Below are 27,332 nucleotides of genomic sequence, written 5' to 3' on the forward strand. Positions count from 1 at the left end.
ACCATCCCCCAAGCAATGTAAGTTACACTGACAGAACCACGGTGTGCCCAGTGCTGTTGGTGGGAGAGCTTCTCCCACCGACACAGCTACCGCTGCTCACAGAGGTAGCTTTATTATACTGACAGGAGACTGAAAGAGCTTGGCTTGTTTAGCCTAACCAAAAGAAGGTTGAGGGGGATATGATTGCTCTTTATAAATATATCAGAGGGATTAATATTAGGGAGGGAGAGGAATTATTTAAGCTTAGTAACAATGTGGACACAAGAACAAATGGATATAAACTGGACACTAGGAAGTTTAGACTTGAAATTAGACGAAGGTTTCTAGCCATTAGAGGAGTGAAGTTCTGGAACAGCCTTCCAAGGGGAGTAGTGGGGGCGAAAGACATGTCTGGCTTTAAGACTAAGCTTGATAAATTTATCGAGGGGATGGTATGATGGGAATTAATTTGGCAATTGATCTTTAATTATCAGCAGGTAAGTATGCCCAGCGGTCTGTGATGGGATGTTAGATGGGTTGGGATCTGAGTTACTACAGAGAATTCTTTCCTGGGTGCTGGCTGGTGAGTCTTGCCCACGTGCTCAGGGTTTAACTGATCACTATATTTGGGGTCAGGAAGGAATTTTCTTCCAGGGCAGATTGGCAGAGGCCCTGGAGGTTTTTCGCCTTCCTCTGCAGCATGGGGCACGGGTCACTTGCTGGAGGATTCTCTGCAGCTTGAGGTCTTCAAACCGCAATTTGGGGTTCAATAATTCAGACATAGGCTAGGGGTTTGTTATAGAAGTGGATGGGTGAGATTCTGTGGCCTGCGTTGTGCAGGAGGTCAGACTAGATGATCATAATGGTCCCTTCTGACCTTAAAGTCTATGAGTCTATGAGACAGCAGCACTCTCTACCGTTGGCATCGAGCGTCTTCACCAGACGCAGCCACCAGACGCGCTGCATCGCTGCACATGTAGACATGCCCTTAAGCACTGCGGCCGCACAGCTGTGTCAGTGCGTCTGCGCCGATGCAGCATGTACACCTTGCCCAGACCTGAAGAAGAGCTCAGTGTAGCTTGAAAGCTCGTCTCTCTCACTGACAGAATTTGGTCCAATAAAAGATATTCCCTCCCCGACCTTGTCTTTCAGAAACCAAACTAGAAAGCTCTGCTAAGGCAAGTATGAACCTGGCAATTACTGAACTGACTCTCTCAAAGCTGGCTTGTCTCCAGAGGTTCACTGAGTTCCACAAGCCCAGCTGAGTCAGAGCTCCTACAGCCAGACAGCTGAGAGTTCCCAAACCCACTTCTGACTGGAGCATGCAGAAGTATCTTCCGTGCCCCACTTAACTCTAACTAGGATGAACTGATTTTGCCCAAACTTTAAAATAATAATAATAATAACGGAAAAAAATGCACTTCTGGGCCCCTCTCCTGGCTGGAGAATCCCAGCGCAAGGGGAATTGGCCTGTGGAAGTTCAGAACCACTGCAAACGGCCAGTAAGATTAATGTAGCGGACAGAGGCACAACCCATTGGGAGCTCCCATGCAATCTAGGAGACACCTTGCTCCATCCCTACTGTTCATTGTCTGGTACGCGCTGGCAGTGACAGACGCACAAGTGAGCCACTGCCCTGCAGAGAATGTGCTGCGAACCAGCCGAGCCACCACGGCAGGAATTCGGCCAGAAGAGGCCCCCGCCTCCCTACTTCTCGCAAATACAGAGCTACCCAGGGCTGAATCCAGTTTAAATGGCTGGAGCAATGCAGCTCCCACCACCTCCTAGTGGCACCGTCCAGTAACCAGCAGTGCCTGGTGTTCTTCCCCTTTGCTCCGTCACTCACACCCCATGGGCCAGTCAGACCCCAGCTCCTCTCCCTTCTTGGGGCTCTGCAGCCTGTCTCTACACACGGTGACACCCTCGGGCAGCTACACAGCTCCTGGAGCTCCCTCCATGTGAGGACCGAGAGCCCCAGAGTTGAGTGCAAGGTCTGAGAGGAGGGGGAAGAGAGGAGCATGGTGTCCCATGTGCATGTGTGCAGGGCCGCCCAGAGGATTCCGGGGGCCCGGGGTCTTCGGCGGCGGGGGGCCTGTCCGTTCCGGGACCCGCCGCCAAAGTGCCCCGAAGACCCGCGACGGGACCCCCCGCCGCCGAATTACCGCCGAAGCGGGACCCGCCGCCGAAGCGCAGCCCGGTCTTCGGCGGTAATTCGGTGGCGGGGGGGAGGTCCCCGCCGCGGGCCTTCGGGGCACTTCGGCGGCGGGTCCCGGAACAGAAGGGGCCCCCCGCCGCCGAAGACCGGGCTGCGCTTCGGCGGCGGCGGCGGGTCCCGCTTCCCGCCCCGGCCCCAGCCCCAGCCTCTTACCCGAGCGCGTCTCCGGCAGGGCCTGAGCTCCGTCCCGCTCAGAGCCGCATGGTGAGGGGGCGGGGCTGGGAGCTCCACGCCGAGCGGAGGCAGCTGCCCCGCCCCCTCCCCACTCCGCTCTGAGCGGGGCGGGGCTCAGGCCCCGTTGGAGCTCCCAGCCCCGCCCCCTCACACGCGGCTCGGATCGGGGCTCAGGGGCCCCAGCGGAGACTCGGCGCTTGATGCGCTGAGGCTCCAGGAGAGGGGCGGAGGCGGGAGCCTCCGCTGTTCTCTTGGGGGCCCCTGCGGAGCCCGGGGCCCGGGGCAAATTGCCCCCTTTGCCCCCCCCTCTGGGCGGCCCTGCATGTGTGTCTGTCCCCAGCTCCCTATAGGGATGGGGACACCCCTAGGGTGACCAGACAGCAAGTGTAAAAAATCAGGACATCTGGTCACCCTAGACACCCCGTTCTCAGGGACTGGGGACCCAGAGCTGCATGCAGGGTTCAAGGGATGGGAGCTGAGCAGAGGGGCCCAGAACCCTAGAGGGAGGGGCTGCCCCCCATTCTCTGGAGTAGAGGCATCTGTGTGCACAGCTCAGAGCTGCCTGGGCTCAGGGGCAGGGGGCTCGTTCCGTTTCAGGGCTGCACGAGGGCAGTGACCCAGACCATGGGCCCCCTCAGACTGGAGCTGGGCAGGGCTACCCCTGCAGCCAGGATCTGGGCAGACCCCCAGCGTGCTCCCGGTTGCCATTCCAGGTGTAGTTCTTGGCTCTGTCTCACCCCACATGCACCGCTCTTGCTCATCCTATGTATCCCAGGGTACATGCATCCATGCCCCTACATGCGCGCACACACACACCCCACATGCATGCACAACGCCCCAGGCTCACAAGCACACACACACACAGACACACATGCACAGACACCCCCCTCTCCCCCGGTTTGCCCCACATGCGCGTTTGCACTCCCCCTGCTCACTCCCATCCATGCACACAGACTTCTTTCTGCACAGGCGGGCGGGACGAAGAATGAGTTGACTTTATGGAGCTGCCCTGCCCCAAGGACCCTAGAGCATAAAGGCTGGGGAGGGATGTGCAGGGCCCCTCAGCCAGCACTATTTCTTCCCCTTTTTTCCTTTCTTGTCCTTCCCCTTTCCCTCCTTCCTGTCTGCTCTCTCCTGCGCTGCCTTGAGTCGCTTCTTACCCAGTGGCGTCTTCATGTACCAGTCCTGCAAAGGAGTGGGGGAGTCAGCGCAGAGCTGATGCTGCATCGCAGAGAACACCCCGGGTTGGGGGGATGGCAGAGATGAGCCAGAGTCAGCCCCTAGTGGTGACAGTGATGTGGGGGGCAGGGACCAGGCTAGAGGGGGGGGCTGGGGGAAGGGGCCCCCTAGTGGTGACAGTGATGTGGGGGGCAGGGACCAGGCTAGAGGGGGGGCTGAGGGAAGGGGCCCCCTAGTGGTGACAGTAACATGGGGGCAGGGACCAGGCTGGGGTGTGGGGCTGGAGGGAAGGGCCCCCCCTGTGCCTGCCCTGCGGGGTGACAGTAACATGGGCGGCAGGGACCAGGCTGGGGTGCAGGGGCCCCTCTGCCTGCCCTGCGGGGTGACAGTAACATGGGGGGCAGGGACCAGGCTGGGGCAGGACTGGGGGAAGGGCCCCCCTCTGCCTGCCCCGAGGGGTGACAGTAACATGGGGTGCAGGGATCAGGCTGGGGTGCAGGGGCCCCTGTACCTGCCTTGTGGAGTGACAGTAACATGGGGGGCAAGGACCAGGTTGGGTGGGGGATCTGGGGGAAGGGCCGCTCTGCCTGCCCAGAGGGGTGACAGTAACGTGGGGGGCAGGGACCAGGCTGGGGCAGGACTGGGGGAAGGGCCGCTCTGCCTGCCCACAGCGGTGACAGTAACGTGGGGGGCAGGGACCAGGCTGGGGCAGGACTGGGGGAAGGGCCCCCCTGTGCCTGCCCAGAGGGGTGACAGTAATGTGTAAGGCTGGGACCTCCAGGGCTCAGCCAGGCACCTGCAGTGTCTTCTCTTCCTCACTGTAAATGGGGTCAGCCTTGGCCAGCAGCTGCAGGAACTCGCCTGCCCGCAGCGGCTTCTTGGGCATCTGCAGGAGGCGCCGCTCGGTCAGCGCCATCTGCACGGCCCGCGCCATGTGCCCCTGGCTGTAGCCGTCCGAGAGCTTGGCCAGGGCACTGACGTCCAGGGCAGTGGTGATGGTGCCACCATGCTTCTTGATCAGGCGCTGCCAGGTCACTGCGGAGGCAAAGGGGACAATGGTGGGCGAGCTCTGGGAGAGACCCGCCTGTGCCGGGGGGAGGGGATAGGAGGAGAGACAGGGCATGGGGTGGAGGAACAGGGGGGACCCAGCCAGAGGGCGGGGGGGATCTGTGCAGCCGCTGTGGGGCTGGGCCCTGCCTGCCCCTCTGATGCAGAACAGTCTGGGTGCTGTGGGGGCGGGGTGTAAAGTGGGTTTTCTCTAGCCCCTTCCCAGCTCAGCACTCAGCAGCGCCCAGCCCGCTGCTCTGGCTGCTGCTGCTTGGGGTCCTGCAACTGGGCACTGCCAGCTCCTTGGCTGGACTGGGGTCTGAATCCTGCAGTCACCTTCCCCCACACTCTGGTGTGAACCCAGGGGCTGCAATTTGGGATGGGGCCAGGAGAATGGGAAGCCCAGCAGCGACGTCCCCAGGTGGCTTTGGGGGGCTCAGGGAGAGGTCAAGCCAAGCAATAAAGGATGGTAAATCCCTCGGTCTCCCCCTCAGCCCGCACCGGCCAGGCTCATTAGCAGGAGCTAACAGGCTGGGAGGAAGGGGCGGGGGGTGACGTTATTAATATGAACTGTGACCATATAGATCATTGTTGCAACCAAGGTCATATAATGGCACCAAATCTTGTACAAAGGAGGTTAAGTAAGGTGTCCATGACAAGGTTATGATTTGCTGGTTCTGGTTCTGCTGTTTGGGTGCATGTATCAGTTTTGTATTTAAAGTTATGAGTATTGACTCTGTCCTGTCTGTATTTCAAACTTGTGCTCTGCTTCTGGGTGACACCCCAGACAATTTGGTGTCAGCTCAGCTAGCCTGCTTGATGGCCCATCAGCTACAACTGACCCATTGAGAGAAGCAGATACGCCTTGTGATTCAGCAAGGCAGGGACATGCCTATGGACAGAACTCTGAGGTATTTCCAGGCCTTGTGCTGGGTGGCTTGTGTTTGGAACAAAGGAAGCACAAGCCACATGGCAAAAGGACTATAAAAGGCAGCAGCAGCATCTCCATTTAGTCTTCAATCCTGCTTCTTGCCTCTGGAGGAACCTTGCTACAAACTGAAGCTCTGAACAAAGGACTGAATACCCCATCCCAGCTGGGGATGTACTCCTGTGACACAGTAGCGAGCAGGGTGGACTGACCTGGGAACGTCATCTAACTTTACTGGGACTGTCTGCATGGGGGATGGGAGAGCAGGGGATGACTTTATTTGAGGGACGATACCTGAGCCTGTAACCGGAGCCGGGAAGAGGGTTGGGCCAGGTGACACCTTTGCCCGGAAAATGGACAAAGGCTAGAGGAGGATGGGGGGGGGGGGAGTGAGACGGGTGGAGGTGGTTTTTTTTCAGTCTTGGGCTGGCTAGGGAATCGTAGGGAACCCCAAGGTTGGGATCTAAGTTCCCTACCCCCCAGAAGGACCTGACTAAGGGGTTCTGTTTATGCCAACAAGCTCTGGTTTGGACTAAGTTCCTGTCATCTAATAAACCTTCTGTTTTACTGGCTGGCTGAGAGTCACAATGGGGTGCAGCGGCCTGACAACAGGATTGGCAACAGCGTGATTTGTGGGTAAGATCTGATTTGTATATTGACCTGGGTTTGGGGCTTGATTCTTTGGGATTGGGAGAACCTTTTTCTTTTATTGGGGTGTTGGTTTTCATAACCCTTTGTCCCCATGATGAGTGGCACTGGTTGTGATACGAGGGAACTGCTTGTATGACTTCTGGTTAGCCAGTGAGGTGAGACCGAAGTCCTCTCTGTTTGGCTGGTTTGGTGCCTTAATAGTAAGAGAACTGGATAAATTCATGGAGGTTAAGTCCATTAATGGCTATTGGCCAGGATGGGTAAGAATGGTGTCCCTAGCCTCTGTTTGTCAGAGGATGGAGATGGATGGCAGGAGAGAGATCACTTGATCATTGCCTGTTAGGTTCACTCCCTCAGGGGCACCTGGCATTGGCCACTGTCGGTAGACAGATCCTGGGTTGGATGGACCTTTGGTCTGACCCGGTACGTAGTAAATGAACTCCAGCTTTGGGCTGTAACTTCCCTGTTCTAAGCAATTTGTCCTGAATTGATACTCAGTAGTGTCCTGCCAGAGGCAGCATCGTTACAGCAGGATGGAGACCAGGAGGGGCTCAGAGGGAGGAAAGAGCCTACTAGTGTTGCTGGACAGGCCGGTGTGAGGCCAAGCCGTGTAAATAGCCTGTAAATAGTGGGAAACTGGTGGTGGGAAATAGATCCTAAATAAAGAGCATGGGTGTTGCACCAGCTTGGAGCGTCCCTGAGTCTTTAAGAAGCGGGGTTGAGGGGCCAAATCTGATGGGGCACGGCGTGCACTCCGTTACAGCCCTCCAAAGCACTGCTGAAAGGGGAAGGAACCAGCCAGTCACCGGCACCAGCTGGCTGACCTCCACAACCAGCTCTGCCTGGGCCGGGCTGCCCCCTCACCGTAGCGGGATGCGTAGTCAGGCCGGGGGAGGAGGAGGATCCGCTCATAGGCTTTGCACAGTGTCTTCACATCAGCTGCATAGGGCTTATCCGACGTGCCGATTAGCAGCACCCGGTCCTCTGGCTTCAGCAGCTTCAGGGCTTTAGGTAAATCCCTCTTCAGTCGCTTGGGGTCAGCCTGCGAGGCAGCAAAGGGCAGAGTCATGGGGGTTAGGTCGAGCCCGCACGCAGTGGAGGGAGAGTTTCTGGGGGTCAGGTCAAGCCATGGGCAGGGGGAGGGCAGGGTCACTGGGGTCAGGTTGAGCCTGCAGCTGGGGCGGGTAGACAGAGTTACTAGGGTCAGGTCGAGCTCATGGGCCAGGGAGTCAGAGTTATGGGGGTCAGAATGAGCCCACAGGCAGTGGGGGCAGGGTCCCTGGGGTCAGGTCGAGCCCATGGGCGGGGCTGGGGCAGGGTCCCTGGAGTCAGGTCGAGCTTGTGGGCAGGGCCGGGACAGGGTCTCTGGGGTCAGGCCGAGCCCGTGGGCGGGGCCGGGGCAGGGTCCCTGGGGTCAGGCCGAGCCCGTGGGCGGGGCCGGGGCAGGGTCCCTGGGGTCAGGTCGAGCTCATAGGCCAGGGAGTCAGAGTTATGGGGGTCAGAATGAGCCCACAGGCAGTGGGGGCAGGGTCTCTGGGTCAGGTCGAGCCCATGGGCGGGGCAGGGTCCCTGGGGTCAGGTCGAGCCCGTGGGCGGGGCAGGGTCTCTGGGTCAGGTCAAGCCCGTAGGCGGGGCCGGAGCAGGGTCCCTGGGGTCAGGTCAACCCCGTGGGCGGGGCCGGGGCAGGGTCCCTGGGGTCAGGTCAAGCCCGTGGGCGGGGCCGAGGCAGGGTCCCTGGGGTCAGGTCGAGCCCATGGGCGGGGCTGGGGCAGGGTCCCTGGAGTCAGGTCGAGCTTGTGGGCAGGGCCGGGACAGGGTCTCTGGGGTCAGGCCGAGCCCGTGGGCGGGGCCGGGGCAGGGTCCCTGGGGTCAGGCCGAGCCCGTGGGCGGGGCCGGGGCAGGGTCCCTGGGGTCAGGTCGAGCTCATAGGCCAGGGAGTCAGAGTTATGGGGGTCAGAATGAGCCCACAGGCAGTGGGGGCAGGGTCTCTGGGTCAGGTCGAGCCCATGGGCGGGGCAGGGTCCCTGGGGTCAGGTCGAGCCCGTGGGCGGGGCAGGGTCTCTGGGTCAGGTCAAGCCCGTAGGCGGGGCCGGAGCAGGGTCCCTGGGGTCAGGTCAACCCCGTGGGCGGGGCCGAGGCAGGGTCCCTGGGGTCAGGTCGAGCCCGTGGGCGGGGCAGGGTCCCTGGGGTCAGGTCGAGCCTGTGGGCGGAGGCTGGGGTCACTGGGACCAGAGCGAGGGGCCTGGCACAGGCTAGGATGCAGCTGTGCCAATGCACAGTCTCAGGTGCCCCTGCCCTCTCTGGCATGAACTGGGGCAATGTCTGTACAATTCATGAATTCTGGCTAATGCCATGAGGTGTATTCTGAAAACCAGCTGTATCATGAGTGTCCATATGGGTGTGGGGCCAGCACTGCTGACGGGTCTCATAGTGGGGACACACATAAAAGATACTAGGGGGTCCTTTAGCTTTAACAACCCTACTCGGGGAAAACACCCAGGAACAACAGGTGAGCAAAATCCCTAGAAAACCAGTTTCGCTGACTCTTGGGACAGGAGAGGGAAAGGCAGGAGCAGTGGGGACTCACCCCGAAGACAGAACAAAGGATGCCAGGGGGTTTAAGTAGCAAGGTACACGAACAGAAGGGGGCCAGATCAGAGGAAGCGGGAGAGACCAAGGTCACCCACCATGTAGCAGCCTTGTAGGGCAGAGAGCCCGTGCCCACTTTCCTGAGCCCACATGGTCCCAAAGACTGCACAACCCATGGGATGCTGACACCCATCCAAAGAACGCCCTGGAATGGTGAGGAAACTGAGGCAGGGACATGGGGGTAGTGTGTGTTGTTTTGTACTCTCCTGTGCTTTACGTGGTTAGGTAAGGTAATAATTGGAGATATACCAATCTCCTAGAACTGGAAGGGACCTTGAAAGGTCATCGAGTCCAGCCCCCTGCCTTCACTAGCAGGACCAATTTTTGCCCCAGATCCCTAAGTGGCCCCCTCAAGGATTGAACTCACAACCCTGGGGTTTAGCAGGCCAATGCTCAAACCACTGAGCTATCCCTCCCCTAATATGTCAAAGAGTATTAATGTGTTACCCTCTGTGCAAAAGGCGTGAGTGCGTTCACTGCTTCACAGCTGCTGCGTGCCCCTAGAGCGTTAAACTGTAACCAGAAGCTTCGCGTGTCGGGGCAGAGCTCTGGGAAAGGGTGTGTTTGAGTACAGGGGAGTCCGAAGGGTCACCACTGCGCTCAGCTGTGCTAGATGGCTGGACAGTGGCTTCCAGCACTTTGGAGAGGGGGCCAGACAGAAGGCCTGTGCCCTGAGACCCAAGGACTGGGACAGTGGCTGGGCCGTATAGGCTCTGGGACCCAGAGCAGTAGAGGCTTGGACTCCTCTGCCAGCAGTCCTTGTGTGTGGCCATAGGCGCCAACTTCACCACTTCCACATGGGTGCTGGCCCCCCCCCGCCCCTGCCCCCACGCCACCCCTTCCATGAGGCCCCACCCCTTCCCTGCCCCCATTCCAACCCTTTCCCCAAAGTCCCCGCCCCAACTCTGCCTCTTCCCCACCTCCTCCCCATGAGCGTGCCACGTTCCCGCTCCTCCCCCTACCCAGAGTGTGCAAACAGCTGTTTGGCGGCGGCTGGGCGGTAGGCAGAGGAGCAGGTAGGCAGCGCACTCAGTGGGGAGTGAGGGAAGCTTGGCTGCCAGTGGTTGCAGAGCACCCACTGATTTTTCCCCATGAGTGCTCCAGCCCCGGAGCACCACAGAGTCGGCACCTATGTGTGTGGCCAGGAGGGGGTGCTAGCTAGGATCTATTACACCCTCGATGTGACGAAGTGGGGATTTATTCATCTTGTTATGTTGCATGTGAGTCTTACTGTCCCAAACTAATACTGTGTGTGCCTCAGTTTCCCTGTGTACTGCACCAATACTTCAGTGGTGGGAATTGGGTGTGTGATTTTGCTGAGGCCCCGGGGCAGGTGAGGCTGCCCAGTTATTTGCAGCTGTGTAACCTGAGACCCAGGAGGGGTGTGTGACCAGGTGACACCTTTGGCCCGGGAAGCACAAAGAGAAGGAGGAGGGGCATGCAGGGGTGGTGTAGGAGGTTGGGTCGCTGGAAGCTGGCAGTCTGTGTGGGGGGACTGGAAGAGGGGGAATCCAGGGCATCTGGCCCAGGACTCCCAAGATGGACTTGGCTGAAAGTCACTGATGTCTGTAATAGCAAGCTCTGTTCTATGCTGTGGTCCTGTTGATGAATAAACCTTCTGATTTACTGGCTGGCTAAGAGTGATGTCTGACTGCAAAGTGGGGGTGCAGGATGCTCTGGCTGCCCCAGGAGCCCAGCCGGTGCAGACTCACTGTGGGAAGCGCACGGAGGGGCAGAGGATGCTGAATGCTCTGAAGTCAGGCCCAGGAAGGTGGAAGCTGTGTAAGCTTCTTGCCTTGGAGACAGTCTGCTCAGAGGGAGGCAGCTTCCCCAGAGTCCTAACTGGCTTCGTAGGGAGCAATTCCAGAGCATCACCCGGGGACCCTGGGACACTCCCCACTCCTGGTGACCCCGTCCCCCTCCCCAGCAGCCCCCGGCCCCAACTCTCACCTGCTTTTCCTCTTTTGGCACCTTCTTGTAAAAGGTCTTCTCTGCGTTCCCGATCCAGATCACCGATGGCTGCATCAACCTGGCCACCTAGAACGCCCAGAGAGGAGGTTCAGCCCGAGCCCCCAGCCACAGGAAAGGAAAGGGTAGGCCCTGACCTGCTAACCCCAGAGAAGCGCCCCTCTTGCCCCCCCGCAACACCATACTGCACTAGGCCTAAGTGAAAATCTGCCCCGTCCCTCCTCTGGGGTCTGAGCTCTGCCCTGCTCAGGTGGGGAATGGCCCATGTCCTGCGCTGTGCCATGCAGGTACCTTGAACACCACATGCATCAGCATGCTGAGGCCGGCCTTCCCTGGGTACTTGCCCACCAGGTTGTCTGGGGACAGGTCAAAGAGGTTGGCGCCCGTCTCGGTGCACACAGTATGGACCAGCATCTTCTTCCCAGTTCCAGCAGGCCCAGCAAGCAGGACAGACTTCACCTGCGGTGCCATCTCGTGCAGTGTGGGGGACCCTGGGGCACAACAGGGGTGGGGAGAAGGTTTCTGCTTCATTCCAACACAGCCCATGGAGACACCCCTTCTCACGTGAATGCCCATCCCCTACCCACAGAAAAACCGAATCATGCCCGACCTCCTTATGGGAATGCCAGGCCATGCCCCCCCTCTACCCCCCTCATGGGAATGCCAGGCCATGCCCAACTCCCCACTGCCACAGGAATGCCACGCCATGCCCGACCACCCTCCTCCCAAGGGAATGCTGGGCCATGCCTGACCCCCTCCTCACCACGGAGAAACCGAGTCATGCCCAACCCCCCACGGGAATGCCAGGCCATGCCTTCCCCACACCCACTCCCCATAGGAATGCCAGGCCATGACTTCTCCCCTCCGCCCCCAGGAGTGCCAGCCCTGCCCGACCTCCCTGCACCGCACAGAAATGCCAGGCCTAGCTAGACCCTCCTCCCCCCATGGGAGTGCCAGCCCTGCCCGACCTCTCCACACCGCACAGAAATGCCAGGCCTAGCCAGACCCTCCTCCCCCCATGGGAGTGCCACGCCATGCTGCCAGGCCCTGGCAGTGCTAGGGTGATGCAGGGCTTTCCCACACAGCGATTTGGTTCTTGCCATGGGAGATTGCAGGGATACTGCATCCTTGTGCACCGCACACCCCAACGTCTGTTGCAGGGCAGGGTACCTACATCACCCACCTGTCCCCCCTCACCAGCCCCCTCATGTGCACCAGGATGGGGTGGCTGGTCCCTTACCCAGGCGAAGGATGGCATACAGGGTGATGTTCTGCCTGATGTCCATCACCGAGGGCGTGGGTTCAATGCCCGCCATGCGCAGGGTAGTGCCCAGGTAGCAGAAATCGCCTGTCGGGGGAGGTAGGCGGGAACGGCAGGGAAGAGGGGGACAGAGACAGCTCCCCACCCTCCACCCCACCGGTGGTGAGGGACACAGGCTGGGTCAGACCCCCTCCCCACACACACACATCCTCTCACTTATAGCAGCACGCTAGGTGGGGCGAGACATGCACCTCCCACTTGCCCTGGGGAGAGGACTCCTGTCCCCACCCGCTCCCCTGAAGCAGCAAGCAGCTCCTGTCCCCTTTGCACACCCACCCTGGCCTGCACCCCCAACATAGATCCGATGGGGCAGCGAGCTGGCCCCCTGCCCCCACAGGGGCCATCCCACCCCAATGGCCCTGGCGGACTCACCCGTGTAGTCAGCCAGCTGGACACGCTGGGCCTGCTTGAGGATTCCCTGCAGCACCAGCTCCTCATACAGAGAGTCCAGGGTCCTGGAGGGGGAGTGGGGATTAGGGGAGCCCAGCGCCTGGCTGTGCCCAGTCCCACCCACAGTCTGGGGGGCAGATTGGGTCAGTATTGCCACCGAGCCAGGGCGAGCTGCAGCAAGGCGCAGAGGCTGGGGAAGCCTCGCCAGGGCCCATCCAATCTAGCCCCAGACAGGACTGTTCCGCAAGGCCTAGACTAGCAGAGACCGAGCAGGGCACATTGAGGACAGAAGCGTGTCAGGGTGTGATGAACTGGGACTGTTCTTAATGTTTCCCCTGTATACTGTGTGGGTGCCTCAGTTTCCCCTATGCATTTCTTAAGTCTCCAGTGTGCATAAATGGCTGACACTTTGTATCCCGGGAACAAAGGGCCGGGGCCCTTCCCCCCTGCAAGGGGATGGCGAAAGTAAACAAAGATCAGGTGACCTCCTGACCCGGGAAAGAGACAAAGGCCAGAGAGGAGGGGCTGGAGGGAGTTTCAGTCTGGAGCTGGCTGGGGACGGGGAGTGAGGGCAGACGGGGTTGTCTGGCTCACTGCCCCCCAGAATGGACCCAGCCGAGGGGTCCCGTTCTCTGTACCGACAAGCTCTGTGTTAGACCCTGTTCCTGTCATCGAATAAACCTCTGTGTTACTGGCTGGCTGAGAGTCACGTCTGACTGCAAAGTGGGGGGGCAGGACCCTGTGGCCCCCCAGGACCCCGCCGGGGCGGACTCGCTGTGGGAAGCGCACGGAGGGGCAGAGGATGCTGAATGCTCCAAGGAGAGACCCAGGAGGTGAAGCCGTGGGAGCTGCTTGCCCTGCAGACAGGCTGCTCCGAGGGAGAGGAGGCTCCCAGAGTCCTGCCTGGCTTGGTGGGGAGCAGCTCCAGAGCAGCGCCCGGGGACTCCGTGACACAGGGGAGGTGGAGGACTCACACAGGAAAGGGGAGCAGGAGCTGGGTGTGTCCGGCCACTGGAGTGCAGGAGGGGTCAGGGCACACAGGGGAGCTGGGGGGGTCTTCCCAAGGAAAGGGGGTTAGGGCTGATACCTGTCCGGGGTTAAATCTTTCTCCTTTTTCCCTCCTTTCTTCCCCTTCTGCTGCTGGGAAAAGAACAACAAACCATAACATCTAAGCAGGCTGAGAGCCCCCCACCCCCACATAAGGGTCCCCTCCCTGTCTCTGTGTCTCCAGTGGCAGCCCCCCGCCCTTTGTGAGAGTCTGCCCATCTGTGGGCCCAGTAATATCACTCCGTCCCCACTCGCTGGTGTAGGTCCCCAGGGCTGTCCCCCAATGAGTGCACCCCCTTGCCTTTGGGGGGCCCTGGGGTAGGGACACGCCCTCTGACCTTGCTGCTCTTCTTTTCCTTGCGAGGTTTCCCCTCCTCTCGATCCACAGCCAGTTTCAGTCGCTGCAATTCCTCCCGCATCAGCTCATCCACCTGGGGCCAGATAGCCCTTGAGACAGCAACTGGGGCCTCCCCACAAGCCCAGGAACTCCCCACTGAACAGGCTTCTGCCCTACACTTTCCCTCCCGCAAGGCTCCCCGCTACCCCTCACTGTCTTCTGCTTGAGATGCACGGAGAACAGCGGCTGGCCATCTTCCCTGATGGCAGCCTGGCTTCCATCCCACTGCACACAAGGGGCATGGCAGCCATCTTCACCAGGGGCAGCCTCCCAGCCCCCCACAAGGCCTACAGGGGCATGGCAGCCATCTTGGGTGATGGCAGCCTGGGGCTTCAGTCCAGCTGCAATTTAAAAAACCCACCTAACATCTTGAGCCAGTGCCCAGCTCACACCAGGAGGACTTGGGAGCCCCACTCACCCCCAGTACCCCTGAACCAGGGGAACCCAGAGCCCCAGCTCCCCCAAACCCAACCTCAGAGCCATCCCAAACTCAGGATGTGGTCCCTGGGGCAGTGACTGCTCAGCAGGGCGAGCCCCCTTGTACCCCCATGACACAGCCCTGTCTCTGCCCCTCACTTGCAGCCGCAGCTCCTTCTCCACCTCCTTCCTCTTCTGGGCTTTGATCAACTCTGGCTCATAGCGCTGCTCGAAGTTATCGGATTCATCCCGATTCCCCCAGATGGCTGCAGGGAAGGGGGGCAGGTCAGATGCTGCTTTTGCCCCTCCCAGTTCTGCCTTCCCTGCCCCTCCTTCTGGAGGCACTGGGAGCTTTCCCTTGGGGTCTCCACCTTTTCACAGTGTGGACCACATTTTAATAGTGTGATGCAGTAGGGGCTGTCTGTGTGGGGGATGCGAGAGCAGGGGGTGACTTTAGGTGATGGACGGTACCTGAGCCTGTAACCTGAGCTAGGCAGCGGGGAGGGGAGTAAACAGCTCTGCCGGGAAGCTGGACAAAGGGAAGAGAGCCTGCTGGAGAGGGTTTGGGTCAGTTTCGGTTTGGGGGCTGGGGGGTGGAATTCAGGGAATCCCAAGCTGGGAGCTAAGCTCCCTGAACCCCCCAAAAGGACCAGATTGAGGGGTCCTGGTTGTGCCTACAAGCTCTGCTGTAGACTGCGTTCCTGTTGTCCAATAAACTTTCTGTTTTACTGGCTGGCTGAGAGTCACTGTGAGTCCCAGGAAGAGAGGTGCAGGGCCTGACTCCCCCATACTCCGTGACAAATAGGGAGAATATCTCAGCGCAACTTCCCTCTTCCCATCCACCTCCCTCCCCGCAATTTCACAATCACGCAACAACCCTGGGGTATCTATAGTAACCACTTACATGGGAAAATAATATTAGGAAAGGATTTAAGCCCAGTAAAGTTCTCTGCATTTTAATGCCATGCAGCAGTGACCCCATGAGCAGAGCCTAGCCATGCCCTGCAGGCACCTATGGACTCTCAAAAGAAAACAGTCTCAAACACACGTGTGACAGCCTGGCTCAGATCAATGAGGCCCAAGGAGCTCAGTGCAGCCTGGGGACAGGCTCCCAGCTCTCCCCATCAGCAGGAAATGACACAGTAGCACAGTGACTAATGCCCAAGGCAAGAATATGCCAGATTTTACAAAACCAGGCCTCAATGTGAACACGTGAGTGATCCAGGATAACAACCTAGCTGTGTAGGGAATGGTCTTACCGGAGACCACACAGCTGCCTCTGTGCTGTGGCTTCATCAGCTCAGCGATGGCAGATGTCCCTGGCATAACACAAGCTCTGTGCTGGTTGTTCCCCAGCTCAGCCAGACCCTGAGCTCGGCAGGGCAGGCGTGTGCCTCCCCTGCCTGCAGGGTGGAGGGTTCAGGGGTGGCAGGCACAGGGGCGCAGTACAGGATACGAGTCAGCTTGGTCTAACACATCAAGACCCAGGCAAATGTGACTAGACTCCAATGACTGGGCCAGGCTGGACGTTCTCATCCCAGGCCAGAAAGTCACAACTGCACCATCCAAGCCAGGTAGCAGGGTCCAGGGCCGGGTCTCTCTGTTAATCCTGCCCTAACCTGCTCACGACCCCCTGCCACCCTGCTCCTGGGTCTGTACAGGTCAGGTCCCCCCACTGCCCCAGGCTCAGGTCCCCCTCACTCTGATACTGTGTGAAGCCCTCGCTGATCACTGGCAGGAATTTGGACAGAGCCAGTTTCAAACCTTCATCTTCTTCCTGGAAAAAAAACCCCAAACCCAGCAAGTTACTCAAATGAACTGAACCACCATTGGGGGGGAAACCCTGGGGGGAGCCCTAGGACACAAGGACCAAGCAGTGCCTGGCCCTGCCCCAGAACTACCCTCCATGTACCACCATCACACTCTGCCCCACCCCTCCAATCCATGTGCCCCCCTCCTCCCCGCGTTGGGGGTGCTCTATCCCTGCCATGGGGCTCTCCCCTACCCCACTACCAGCCAGCCTCTCACCTGCTTCTTGTCCTTGCCTTTCTTCTGCTTCCCTTCCTTGGTCTTCTCTTTATCCTTTTTCTTATCCTTCTTCCTCTGTCCCTCAGCTTCCAGGAGGTCCAGCTCAGCTTTGACCTGCGGGAATCCCAGCCAGCTGGACCCACGCCTCGGTGCCAGAGTCCCCATCCACAGCTGGATGTGATGGGGGGAGGGGGCAGAGCTCCCTGAGTCTCCAGGGGGCAGGCAGCTGCTCCTGGCAGAGCTCAGGGAGCAGCGTGGAGGCGTCTATAGCTGAGAGTCCTTTCTGACCTGGGGCTGGATCAGAGCTGGCCTCTCTTAGGGGGGAAAGGCCTCATATCCCAGTCCCTGAGCCAGCCACTCTCCAGCTCAGAGCCAGTGACCCATATTCCATTCCCCTCACCCTGGGCTGCACTGGAGCTAGTGCCCCCACTCTCCTGCTCTTGGCTCATTAGCCCCTGCCCCCCAGCCTGGATCCTGCCCCGATACCTGCTCTGGAGTCTTTTCTGCAAAAAGGATGCTGGAGCCTCCAATCTCCTCGTCAGGGAATTCGGGGAAGCGGCCGGTCAGGTCGCTGTGGAAGGAAAACATGAGCATGTCCCAGGTGCAAAGCCCCGTGCTGGTTTGTTAGCGGACTGGGGGAGGCAGCGAGCAGACGGGTCAGTGCTGCAGGTTTGGCTGGAAGGAGACACAGGAGCACAGGAGCACTGGGCTGGCATAGGCGTGGGGTGAGGAGTGTGGTGACTGCTGGGCAGCAGGGAGCCCAGGAAAGGGGTGGGAACATGGAGGGGCATGGGAAGGGCCCATGCAGCTGTGCACACTCACTGGCACTCAATGAACCACTGCCGGAGCTGCTCCTTCATCTCCTCCCTCATGTCAGGTCCCTCCACCTCGTAGAGCCCTTCCCGGATGCTCACCATGGCCTGTTGGTACTCGGCTTCATAGTCAGCCTGCCGCAGGTGCCGGAACTCCTCCCCGAGCTGGGCCCGCAGCATGGCGGCTGACAGGCCCAAAGCCTTGGGGTCTGGGGCCTGCAGGGGGAGGTCCAGAAAGATGGAGGGCAGGAACATGGGAACACCCCTGAACTGACCAAGGTGGGGGGGAGCGCGAGCAGGATGAGGCACTGGGGCACAGGCACAGCCCTGTACTGACCAGGGGGAGGGGTCAGGTTGGGGGCCTGGCGAGGGGGATGTCAGAGCCATTAGCGCCTGCTGGATGTATCTCAGAGCCTACATTTCCTGCCACAGCAGTGGGCCCCTAACACTGCTGTGGCCTTGCTCCCTTGTTTCCCCTGCCCCAGTCTCTGCTCCTCTGGGTGCAGACAGCAGAACTGGGTGACAACAAGCCAGGAGAGTGTGCGACCTGGAAGGGACATTAGCACCATCAGGAAGAAATTGTGTGCGAAAGCGAGCAGTGCGTGTGTAAATTACCCCGTAATGAGTTTGTAATATGCATGTGTGGTGCTTCCCGCGCGGCGTCATCACAATGGCACAGGCACTTTCCTGCCTCATTGCCTCCCAAATGGATTTTAAATATCATTCTGAGGACACAATTATTTAAAACGCTGAACTAAACACTCGCTAATGGGAAAGCGGTGTGCGGCCCACACCAACCATTCCTCACAGGGGCTACTCTCCGACGGCCTGGCCCCACCCCGCCCCACCCCACCCCACAGCCACTCGGCAAACCCAGGAGCTCTCTGCTTCCCTTGCACACAGCACAAATCTAGGCAGGAAAATCCTCAAGTAAACAGAGAAAACTCCTGCCATCCTGCAGCCCCCTCCTCGCCCTGCAGCCACACTCCTGACCTCCCCTCTGCAGCCAACTCTCCACCCTCCAATCTCCCTATTGCACACCCCAACCTCTCCACCCTGCAGCCTGATCCTCTCCACTCTACCAGGGCTGCTGTATAGCGGGGGTGCTCAAGAGCCATTGAACCAAACTGTAAACCCTGTATATGATGGAAACCACTTCATGCCAGGGGGTGTGGCAACCCCTCCAGCACCCTTGGGTCCAGCATCAATGAACCCCACCCTTCCCCCTGCCTACCCCGCACCAGGTGCCTGTGTTAGCTACAGGAATAGCTGAGAGCGAGGAATGTTGGAAGAGCCAGGCTGTCTCATTACCAGAGGGGACTGAGCAGCCAGAGTCAAGGCAGGGCGCTGGTACCATGTGACTCACCAGCTTTCATGGAGCAATGAGGGAACCTCTGGCTTAGGCAGCCTTAACCAAAGTTGCTCCATGGTGCAGAGGAGGCAGGCTGGGTACTCCTAGAGCCAGGGGGATGGTGCAGGGCTGCACACAGGCAATGGGAATCACTATCCAATTGATGGGATGGGAGGAGCCTGTGGAACTCACTGCCACACCATCCTGGCAGCCAAGACACAGCCAAGACACAGCCAGGTTCAGAAAAGGATCTGACATTCCTACGGGGGAGGTGTGTACTGTGCCTACCACAATGGGGTCTGTTGCAATAACTAGGCCTACAAATGTAGCCTAAGTGAGAGCCCATCTGTGAAAAGTGAGTGAAAGTTCATAAAATATCCCAATAATTTAGAACAACAAATACTGATGGGAAAGGAAGAGCCAGAAAAACTGAATTAGTCCTGACAAAAAGGCCTCCTGATATAATTCAAAGGCTGTGTTAAGATCATGCCTGGTAAACAAAAACAGTAAGACTGGAAATCAATGCACCAAAATGCTGAGCCTTAACTGAGCCTAAGCCCCACATCTGCCCCCCTCCAAGATCCCACTCCCCCATCATCACCCCTCCTGCTCTCCCACCAGCCCCTGCCCAGAGGCCCCACTCCTGTTTGCACACACAGAGCAGTGCCAAGCACCAGAGAGCTGAGTGTTAATGTCACCAGAGACAGCATGAGTAGAAAAGGACCTGGGGATTACAGTGGATGAGAAGCTGGATATGAGTCAACAGTGTGCCCTTGTTGCCAAGAAGGCCAATGGCATATTGGGCTGTGTTAGTAGGAGCATTGCCAGCAGATCGAGAGAAGTGATTATTCCCCTCTATTCGGCACTAGTGAGACCACATCTGGAGCACTACGTCCAGTTTTGGTCCCCCCACTACAGAAGGGATGTGGACAAATTGGAGAGAATCCAGCGGAGGGCAACGAAAATGATTAGGGGGCTGAAGCACATGACTTATGAGGAGAGACTGAGGGAACTGGGGTTATTTAGTCTGCAGAAGAGAAGAGTGAACGGGGATTTGATAGCAGCCTTCAACTACCTGAAGGGGGGTTCCAAAGAGGATGGAGCTCGGCTGTTCTCAGTGGTGGCAGATGACAGAACAAGGAGTAATGGTCTCAAGTTGCAGTGGGGGAGGTCTAGGTTGGACATTAGGAAAAACTTTTTCACTAGTAGGGTGGTGAAGCACTGGAATGGGTTCCCTAGGGAGGTGGTGGAATCTCCTTCCTTAGAGGTGTTTAAGGTCAGGCTTGACAAAGCCCTGGCTGGGATGCTTTAGTTGGGGTTGGTCCTGCTTTGAGCAGGGGGTTGGACTAGATACCTCCTGAGGTCTCTTCCAACTCTAATCTTCTATGATTCTATGATCCGAGAGCACCCACTGTTCCTGCACTCCCTGTGTGAGTGCTATCACCCTGCAGCGGGGCCAGGGCCAGCGCTGAGGCCAGGGAGGCTTTGGGAAAGGAGCCTCTTTACTCTGCTCTGGTTCTATCTCCTACAGCACCATCTACCAGGGTCACCAACACTCTGGGTCTAGAGGCAAAAAGGCATCCTTTAAAAACTGGAAGTCAAACCCGAGTGAGGAAAATAGAAAAGAGCATAAACTCTGGCGAGCCAAGTGTGAAAGTAGAATTAGGCAGGCAAAAAAAAGAATTTGAAGAGAAACTAGCAAAAGGCACAAAAACCAACAGCAAAAAGATCTGTAAGTACATCAGAAGCAGGAAGCCTGCTAAACGATCAATGGATGATCGAGGTGCTAAAGGAGCATTCGAGGATAATAAGGCCATTGCAGAGAAGCTAAATTAATTCTTTGCATCAGTCTTCACTGCAGAGGATGTGAGGGAGATTCCAGCACCTGAGCCATTCCTTTTAGGTGACAAATCTGAGGAACTGTCCCAGATTGAGGTGTCAATAGAGGAAGTTTTGGAACAAATTGATAAACTAAACAGTAATAAGTCACCAGGACCAGATGGGATTCACCCAAGAGTTCTAAAGGAACTCAAATGTGAAATTGCAGAACTACTAACTGTGGTATGTAACCTATCATTTAAATCAGCTTCTGTACTAGATGACTGGTGGGTAGCTAATGTGATACCAATTTTTAAAAAGGCTCCAGAGGTGATACCGCCATTTACAGGCTTGTAACTTCAGTACCAGGAAAACAGATTAAAACTATAGGAAAGTATAGAATTATCAGACACATAGATTAACACAATTTGTTGCGGAAGAGTCAACATGGCTTTTGTAAAGGGAAATCAAGCCTCACCAATCTATTAGAATCATTTGAGGGGGCAAGAAACATGTGGACAAGGGTGACCCAGTGAATATAGTGTACTTGGACTTTCAGAAAGCCTTTGACAAGGTCCCTCACCAAAGGCTCTTAAGCAAAGTAAGCTGTCGTGGGATAAGAGGGAAGGTTCTCTCATGGATTGGTAACTGGTTAAAAGACAGGAAACAAAGGATAGGAATAAATGGCCAGTTTTCAGAATGGAGAGAGGTAAATAGCAGGGACCCTGCAGGGGTCTGTACTGGGACTAGTACTTTTCAACATATTCATAAATGATCTGGAAAATGGGGTGAACAGTCAGGTGGCAAAATGTGCAGATGCTACACAATTACTCAAGATAGTTAAGTTAAAAGCTGACTGTGAAGAATTTCAAAGGGTTCTCAGAAAACTGGATGACTAGGCAACAAAATGGCAGATGAAAGTTCATGTTGATAAATGCAAAGTAATGCACATTGGAAAACATAATCCCAACTATATATATAAAATGATGGGGTCTAAATTAGCTGTTACCACTCCAGAAAGAGATCTTGGCATCATTGTGGATAGTTCTCTGAAAACATCCACTCAATGTGCAGCGGCAGTCAAAAAAGCGAACAGAATGTTGGGGATAATTTAAAAAGGGATAGATAATAAGACAGAAAATATCATATTGCCTATATATAAATCCATGGTACGCCCATATCTTGAATACTGTGTGCAGATGTGGTCGCTCAATCTCAAAAAATGATATATTGGAATTGGAAAAGGTTCAGAAAAGGGCAACAAAAATGATTAGGAGTTTGGAACGGCAGCCATATGAGGAGTGATTAATAAGACTGGTATCAGAGGGGTAGCCGTGTTAGTCTCTATCTGTAAAAAGCAACAAAGAGTCCTGAGGAACCTTATAGACTAACAGACGTATTGGAGCATAAGCTTTCGTGGGTGAATACCCACTTCGTCAGATGCAACTTCCACTACATGCATCTGACGAAGTGGGTATTCACCCACGAAAACTTATGCTCCAATACGTCTGTTAGTCTATAAGGTGCCACAGGACTCTCTGTCACTTAATAAGACTGGAACTTTTCAGCTTGGAAAAGAGATGACTAAGGCAGGATATGATAGAGGTCTATAAAATCATGACTGCTGTGGAGAAAGTAAATAAGGAAGTGTTATTTCTTCTGATAACCCACGAACTAGGGGTCACCAAATGAAATTAATAGGCAGCAGGTTTAAAACAAACAAAAGGAAGTATTTTTTCACACAATTCACAGTCAACCTGTGGAACGACTTGCCAGAGGATGTTGTGAAGGCCAAGACTATAACAGGGTTCAAAAAAGAACTAGGTAAGTTCATGGAGGATAGATCCATCAATGGCTATTAGCCAGGATGGGCAGGGATGATGTCCCTGGCCTCTGTTGCTAGAAGCTGGGAATGGGCGACAGGGTTGGATCACTCGACGATTCCCTGTTCTGTTCATTCACTCTGGGACACCTGGCACCGGCCACTGTCAGAAGACAGGATATTGGGCAAGATGGATATTGGGCTAGTTCTTTGGTCTGACCCAATATGGCCTGTTCCTATGTATGTTCTTATGTAGAGAAGGGCAACAAAAATTATTAGGGGTATGGAACAGCTTCCATTTGAGGAGAAGCTGAAAGAGAGGAGAGATTAAAGATGAGGAGAGATTAAAAAGACTGGGGCTGTTCGGTTTAGAAAAGAGACGATTAAGTGGGGATATGACAGAGGTCTATAAAATCATGGCTTGTGTGAAGAACGTAAGTGTTATTTATTCCTTGACAAAACACAAGAATGAGGGGTCACCCGATGAAATTAATAGGCAGCAGGTTTAAAACAAACAAAAGGAAGTTCTTCACACAACACACAGTCAACCTGTGGAACTCATTGCCAGGGGATGTTGTGAAGACCAAAAGTATAACTGGATTCAGAAAAGAATTAGATAAACTCATGGCAGATAGGTCCATGAATGGTTATTAGCTAAAATGGTCAAGGACACAACCCCATGCTCTGGGTGTTCCTAAGCCTCTTGACTGCCAGATGCCGGGACTGGACAAGGGACGGATCACTTGATAATTGCCTTTTCCTGGTCATTCTCTCTGAAGCACCTGGGCCTGGCCACTGCCAGAGGACAGGATACTGGGCTGGATGGACCATTGGTTTGACTGGCATGGCCGTTCTTATGGGGACACCTCCCCAGCACAGAGCACCATGGCCATCCTGGGCTCTGGGGTGTGCGGGGAAGACAGCCTGGAGTAGTTCCACGGACACCTGGGCCATGCTGAGCCAGGCGCTGGCAGAATGTCAACGGGGGGGGTAAGGTCACCTTTGCCCCCTGCCCCAGGGCTGCATCTTCTGTGCCGTGCAGAGCTCAGCATAGAAAAGGGGGCTGGGGGAGAGCACCAAGGGGTTGGCAGGGCAGTGGCATTTATATGGGGCTTGGGCACAGTGCCAGGGCCTGGCCTGCACGTGGGGCTGGGAAGGGGGAAGAGAGGGTGTGGCACCAGGGTGAAACAAAGGCACTTTGATTGTTCTGAGCAGCGATCAATTCATTCAGTACAATGACACACTGTTGGCAGGGCCAACTAAATAAGTGCGGTCACCAGAAGCCACACTCCTTGGTGTAGCCACAGCCCCAGGACAGGGTCTCCCTTCCTGCCCTCGGATGGGCTGTGTGCTGGAGCAATGCCTAGTGGCATCGCAGCTCTACGTAAACTCGTGGTTTCTTCTCAACCCATCTCTCCTCCACCCAGTGACACTAACGCCTGCAGTGCCACAGAACTGCCCCAATACTGATTTGTTGGTAGGGAGCTAAAGTTTTTGCCATCTGGCTTTAGGTGCTTCTTGCTTTGCATGGAGTGGAGCACTCTTCTGTCTGGCCCACAGAGAGGTGCATCACCTGGGTGAGATTCTTTGCCCTGGGCAATGCAGGATGTCAGAGAAGATGCTCAGTGGATTTAGGGAACCGCTATCCTTAAAACAAAAGAACTTAAACCAGGCTAATTGGGCCTGGTTCTTTTCTCAAGTGCTAAGCAGGAGTAATCCAGCCAGGACCAGTGGGATGGCCCCTACTCTGACTCCATATGCCAGTCTGGCAGTGTATCAGGGCCACGAAGGGGATGTAGTTAGGTCAGATGAGAATTTCCCAGGGCCAGTAACAATCCTGCAGCGCGAATTGGGGCGGGGGGCGATTCTTACACCAAGAGGCTGCTCCCCAACCTCCCCCAGGGCAGGACGTGCAGAGAGGGGAGGAACGGGGGCAAGGAGGGTGTGCAGTACTCACAGCGTGCCTGCCTGTGGCAGCACCCAGACTCAGAGGGGCTCTATGGATCCCACATCCCCTCAAACATTCAGATCTATCCTGGTATTGACGGCCTGTGTGGGGCAGAGGGGTTTCCCATATCCACTTAGACACCAGGGTGCATCTGGGTGCCACGCGGGGGTGATAAAGAGATCCCATAACCGCTCAGACACTGAGGTCTGTTCCAGTCCTGATGGACATGCCCTGAATGGGGGAAGGGGAGAAGAGATCCCATAAGCCCTCAAATACTGGGGTCCTTCCCAGTGCCATCATGATGAGGTGGGGGCAGAGGACCCCAGATCGTAGCAGACATTAGAGTCAGCGTCTGTTAGGCCTGGAATGACATTTGCTTGTCTGAAATGAAGCTGCCCCCTGCAGACATCCCAGGGGCCAGGAGGTCATGGAGGTTGGGGTCCCTAGGGTTTGGGGGCAGCAGCCTGTCCCAGGCAGGACTGGCAAAGCTGTGGCATGCAGGGTGCAGGTCACTCCCTGACAGCGCTCCCCCTACCCCGCCTGACCCTGGTGCTGAGCAGTAGGAGTCTGTGGAAGTCACTCCGTCTCTCTCACCGCAGGCAGTGGAGCCGCGGCTGCACTTCATTAGGGGGTTCATATTTCACCCTAATGGCTTTCTCTGTGCCGAAGCCATCCATCACCAGCTCATTTCCCTGCAAGTGCCTTACTGCTCCTGCCTGCGCCATGTGGAACGGTTTCTAATGATGCACTAGAGCAGTGGCCCTGGCAGCACCGCCTCCTTGGGACCCAACACAGCGAGAGGGTCACGGAGTGGGGCTGCACCAACAGCAGCTCTGGCCTAGCCCCACCAGCAATGTACCCAGAGCACAGGCGCTGACTCCGGGGGTGCTCCGGGGCTGGAGCACCCATGGGGAAAAATTGGTGGGTGCTCTCCCACCGACAGCTCCCCTCCCCGCCCCAGCTCACCACTGCTCCGCCGCCGCCGCCGCCTCCCCTGCGCATGCCACATCCCCACTTCTCCCTCGAGCTCCCAGCGTTTACCCACCGCCAAACAGCTGCTCTGGGAAGAGGCGGGGCTGGGGCAAGGATTTGGGGAAGGAGTCCAATAGGGGCAGGGAGGGGGCGGAGTTGGGGCATGGACTTTGGGGAAGGGGTTGGAATGGGGGCGGGGCAGGGGTGGAGTTGGGGCGGGGCCGGGGGTAGGGCCGCGGGCGAGCACCCACCGGCGCCGGGAAAAGTTGGCGCCTACGCCCAGAGAGAGAGAGAGACCTGCAGGGCCTGCCCCTGACACACAGCCAGGGGAGACCAGCCATGGACTATCCCAGCCCCTTCCCTCAGCATTCCCACAAAGGGAGCGTGTGGTGGGACCCAAAAGGTGGAAGCTGAAGTTAGACAAATTCAGACTGGAAATAAGGTGTCGACTTTTGAGAGTGAGGAGCTGGCAAATTGGATCCATCTCCCCAGGGTCATGGCGGCTTCCCCATCACTGACCAGCTTTAAATCCCGATGGGATGTGTTTCTAACAGCTCTGCTCTAGGAATTACTGCGGGGCGGGTCTCTGATGGTCACAACGATCCCACAGTGGCCTTGCAATCTCTGAAGCTATAGATCAGGAGCAGCTGCAGCAGCACCCTGTGTCTGCCCCCTCCTCAACATACCCACAGCCACGACACCGACCTCAGAGACGTCCCTAGTACTGAGCCTCCTCCCGCCTAGAGTCAGCTGCATCCTAGGCCAGAGGAATGTGTCTTGTTCATGGGTACAATACATAAATAACCTAATGACTATGCGGGGTGGGGCTTATACTGAGGGCAATGGGGAGCGAGTCCTCGGGGCCATGCCGCTGGGTGGGGAGAGCACACGTTGAGGCGGGTTGAGAGGGGAGGGACACACGGACAATGCTGCCAGCTGGGAATGGGAGGCACATGGACCAAGTGGCTGGAGCCTGGGGACACGTGTTGAGGGTGGGGGAGGGGCAGGGGCCACATGGGCAATACAGCCAGGGCCGTATGTCAAGACTGGGGGGGAGGGGCACGCATTGAGAGCTAGGGAGGGACTAACCATCCCAATAAAGGCCATCTCCCGCTGTCTCTCCAGCTTGGTGCATCTGCGTTGCAGGCAGCCTTTCCAGACCTGCGGGGAGAAGGAGCACAGGGGTGTGAGAACCAGGGCACAGAGCCTTTCCCCCGTCACCATGCTGCCAACCCCCACCAGGATCCATGGGGCAAGGCACCTCCCTGCACAAGGCCCTCGTCCTGGAAGTGACACGCTCTGTGGGTGCAACTTTGAGACACCCTGTCACGGCTTTACTGGTGTGTGCTATACCTGGCTTTTAAAAGCCTGTCTTGGAGTACCCCTCTTGTAAGCCAGCCCCATGGTGTCGTTTTTTACCATGGTGAGCAGTGGAACCCCCTCAGCTCTGAGACGGGGCCTGTTGGCTTCAGCTGTCCTGGTTCTCTTCCTGTGCTCTCAACAGCAAGTCCAACTGAGTTCAAACTCCTTTTGATAGACTTTGACATCTTCAGTAAATATTTACAGTGATGTAGTACAAGTCTTTCCTATACAAAGTAGCAATACAGTACTTGAGAGACCCTATTAGAATGGTAAAGCAAAGCTTGCTTCAGAGCCCATTTCTGTGGAACCTTCTGGCCTGCTTTCCTGAGTTTCTGTAAATCCGTCTCAGGGTGTGTCTACACAGGGGATTTAATCTGAAGAGTTTGATGCGCATCAGGTAACTCTCAGTACACAAGCTGCACTAAGAGCATGCACTCAAAAAGCCTGCTCCATTTTCAGTTTGCATCATGTGAACGTATGGCAGTCTGCTTTTTTTGGACTTTCACACTGCAAATTGGGAAACTGAGGCAAAGGACACTGCCCAATGTACTGTGGGGTGGGTGTTCTCATATGGTCACATGTTTCTGAATCATGGTTGTGGTGTTTCCCCAAATGAATGCAGTGTCCCCTTTTTCCTGTTAATAGAAATGTTCTTCTGTTAGATGCAGCCTCAGTACTCACAAGGGGGCCACTATTGCCATTAGAGGCACCCAGGGGTGGTGCTAAATTTTCTCAGATTATTGGGTGGGGGCTCAAACTGGTTATGCTTTGTATTGTTAAGAGGAACCCCTAGATATTGAACCCTGCCCTTGTCACAGCCAACTCCACCTGGACAGGGGCGGCTCTAGGAATTTCGC

At 56.6% G+C, this 27,332-nt stretch overlaps 1 protein-coding gene across 3 annotated transcripts in view; it reads right to left on the bottom strand.

Moving 5' to 3' along the window:
- Window positions 1-2,591: 2,591 nt before the first annotated feature.
- The window catches only part of IQCA1L (IQ motif containing with AAA domain 1 like), a 53,193-nt gene continuing 28,452 nt past the window's right edge, over window positions 2,592-27,332 (bottom strand). The window contains exons 5-19 of one of the 3 annotated variants that reach the window (XM_045005298.1): window positions 26,203-26,274; window positions 17,213-17,418; window positions 16,877-16,961; window positions 16,391-16,504; window positions 16,064-16,139; window positions 14,522-14,628; window positions 13,887-13,979; window positions 13,589-13,641; window positions 12,484-12,566; window positions 12,031-12,138; window positions 11,082-11,281; window positions 10,773-10,859; window positions 7,038-7,215; window positions 4,344-4,582; window positions 2,592-3,648 (exon numbers count right to left, since the gene is read on the bottom strand). In XM_045005298.1, the coding sequence (XP_044861233.1) occupies window positions 3,541-3,648; window positions 4,344-4,582; window positions 7,038-7,215; window positions 10,773-10,859; window positions 11,082-11,281; window positions 12,031-12,138; window positions 12,484-12,566; window positions 13,589-13,641; window positions 13,887-13,979; window positions 14,522-14,628; window positions 16,064-16,139; window positions 16,391-16,504; window positions 16,877-16,961; window positions 17,213-17,418; window positions 26,203-26,274 (1,809 nt within the window). In that variant the 3' untranslated portion in view covers window positions 2,592-3,540. Of the gene's footprint in view, window positions 3,649-4,343; window positions 4,583-7,037; window positions 7,216-8,860; window positions 8,968-10,772; window positions 10,860-11,081; window positions 11,282-12,030; window positions 12,139-12,483; window positions 12,567-13,588; window positions 13,642-13,886; window positions 13,980-14,521; window positions 14,629-16,063; window positions 16,140-16,390; window positions 16,505-16,876; window positions 16,962-17,212; window positions 17,419-26,202; window positions 26,275-27,332 lie in introns of those variants that run through there. The other 2 variants (XM_045005297.1, XM_045005299.1) reach the window with 2 other exon arrangements.

The sequence above is a fragment of the Mauremys mutica genome, chromosome 2 (genome assembly GCF_020497125.1).
Source record: "Mauremys mutica isolate MM-2020 ecotype Southern chromosome 2, ASM2049712v1, whole genome shotgun sequence".
Taxonomy (NCBI): Eukaryota; Metazoa; Chordata; order Testudines; family Geoemydidae; genus Mauremys; species Mauremys mutica.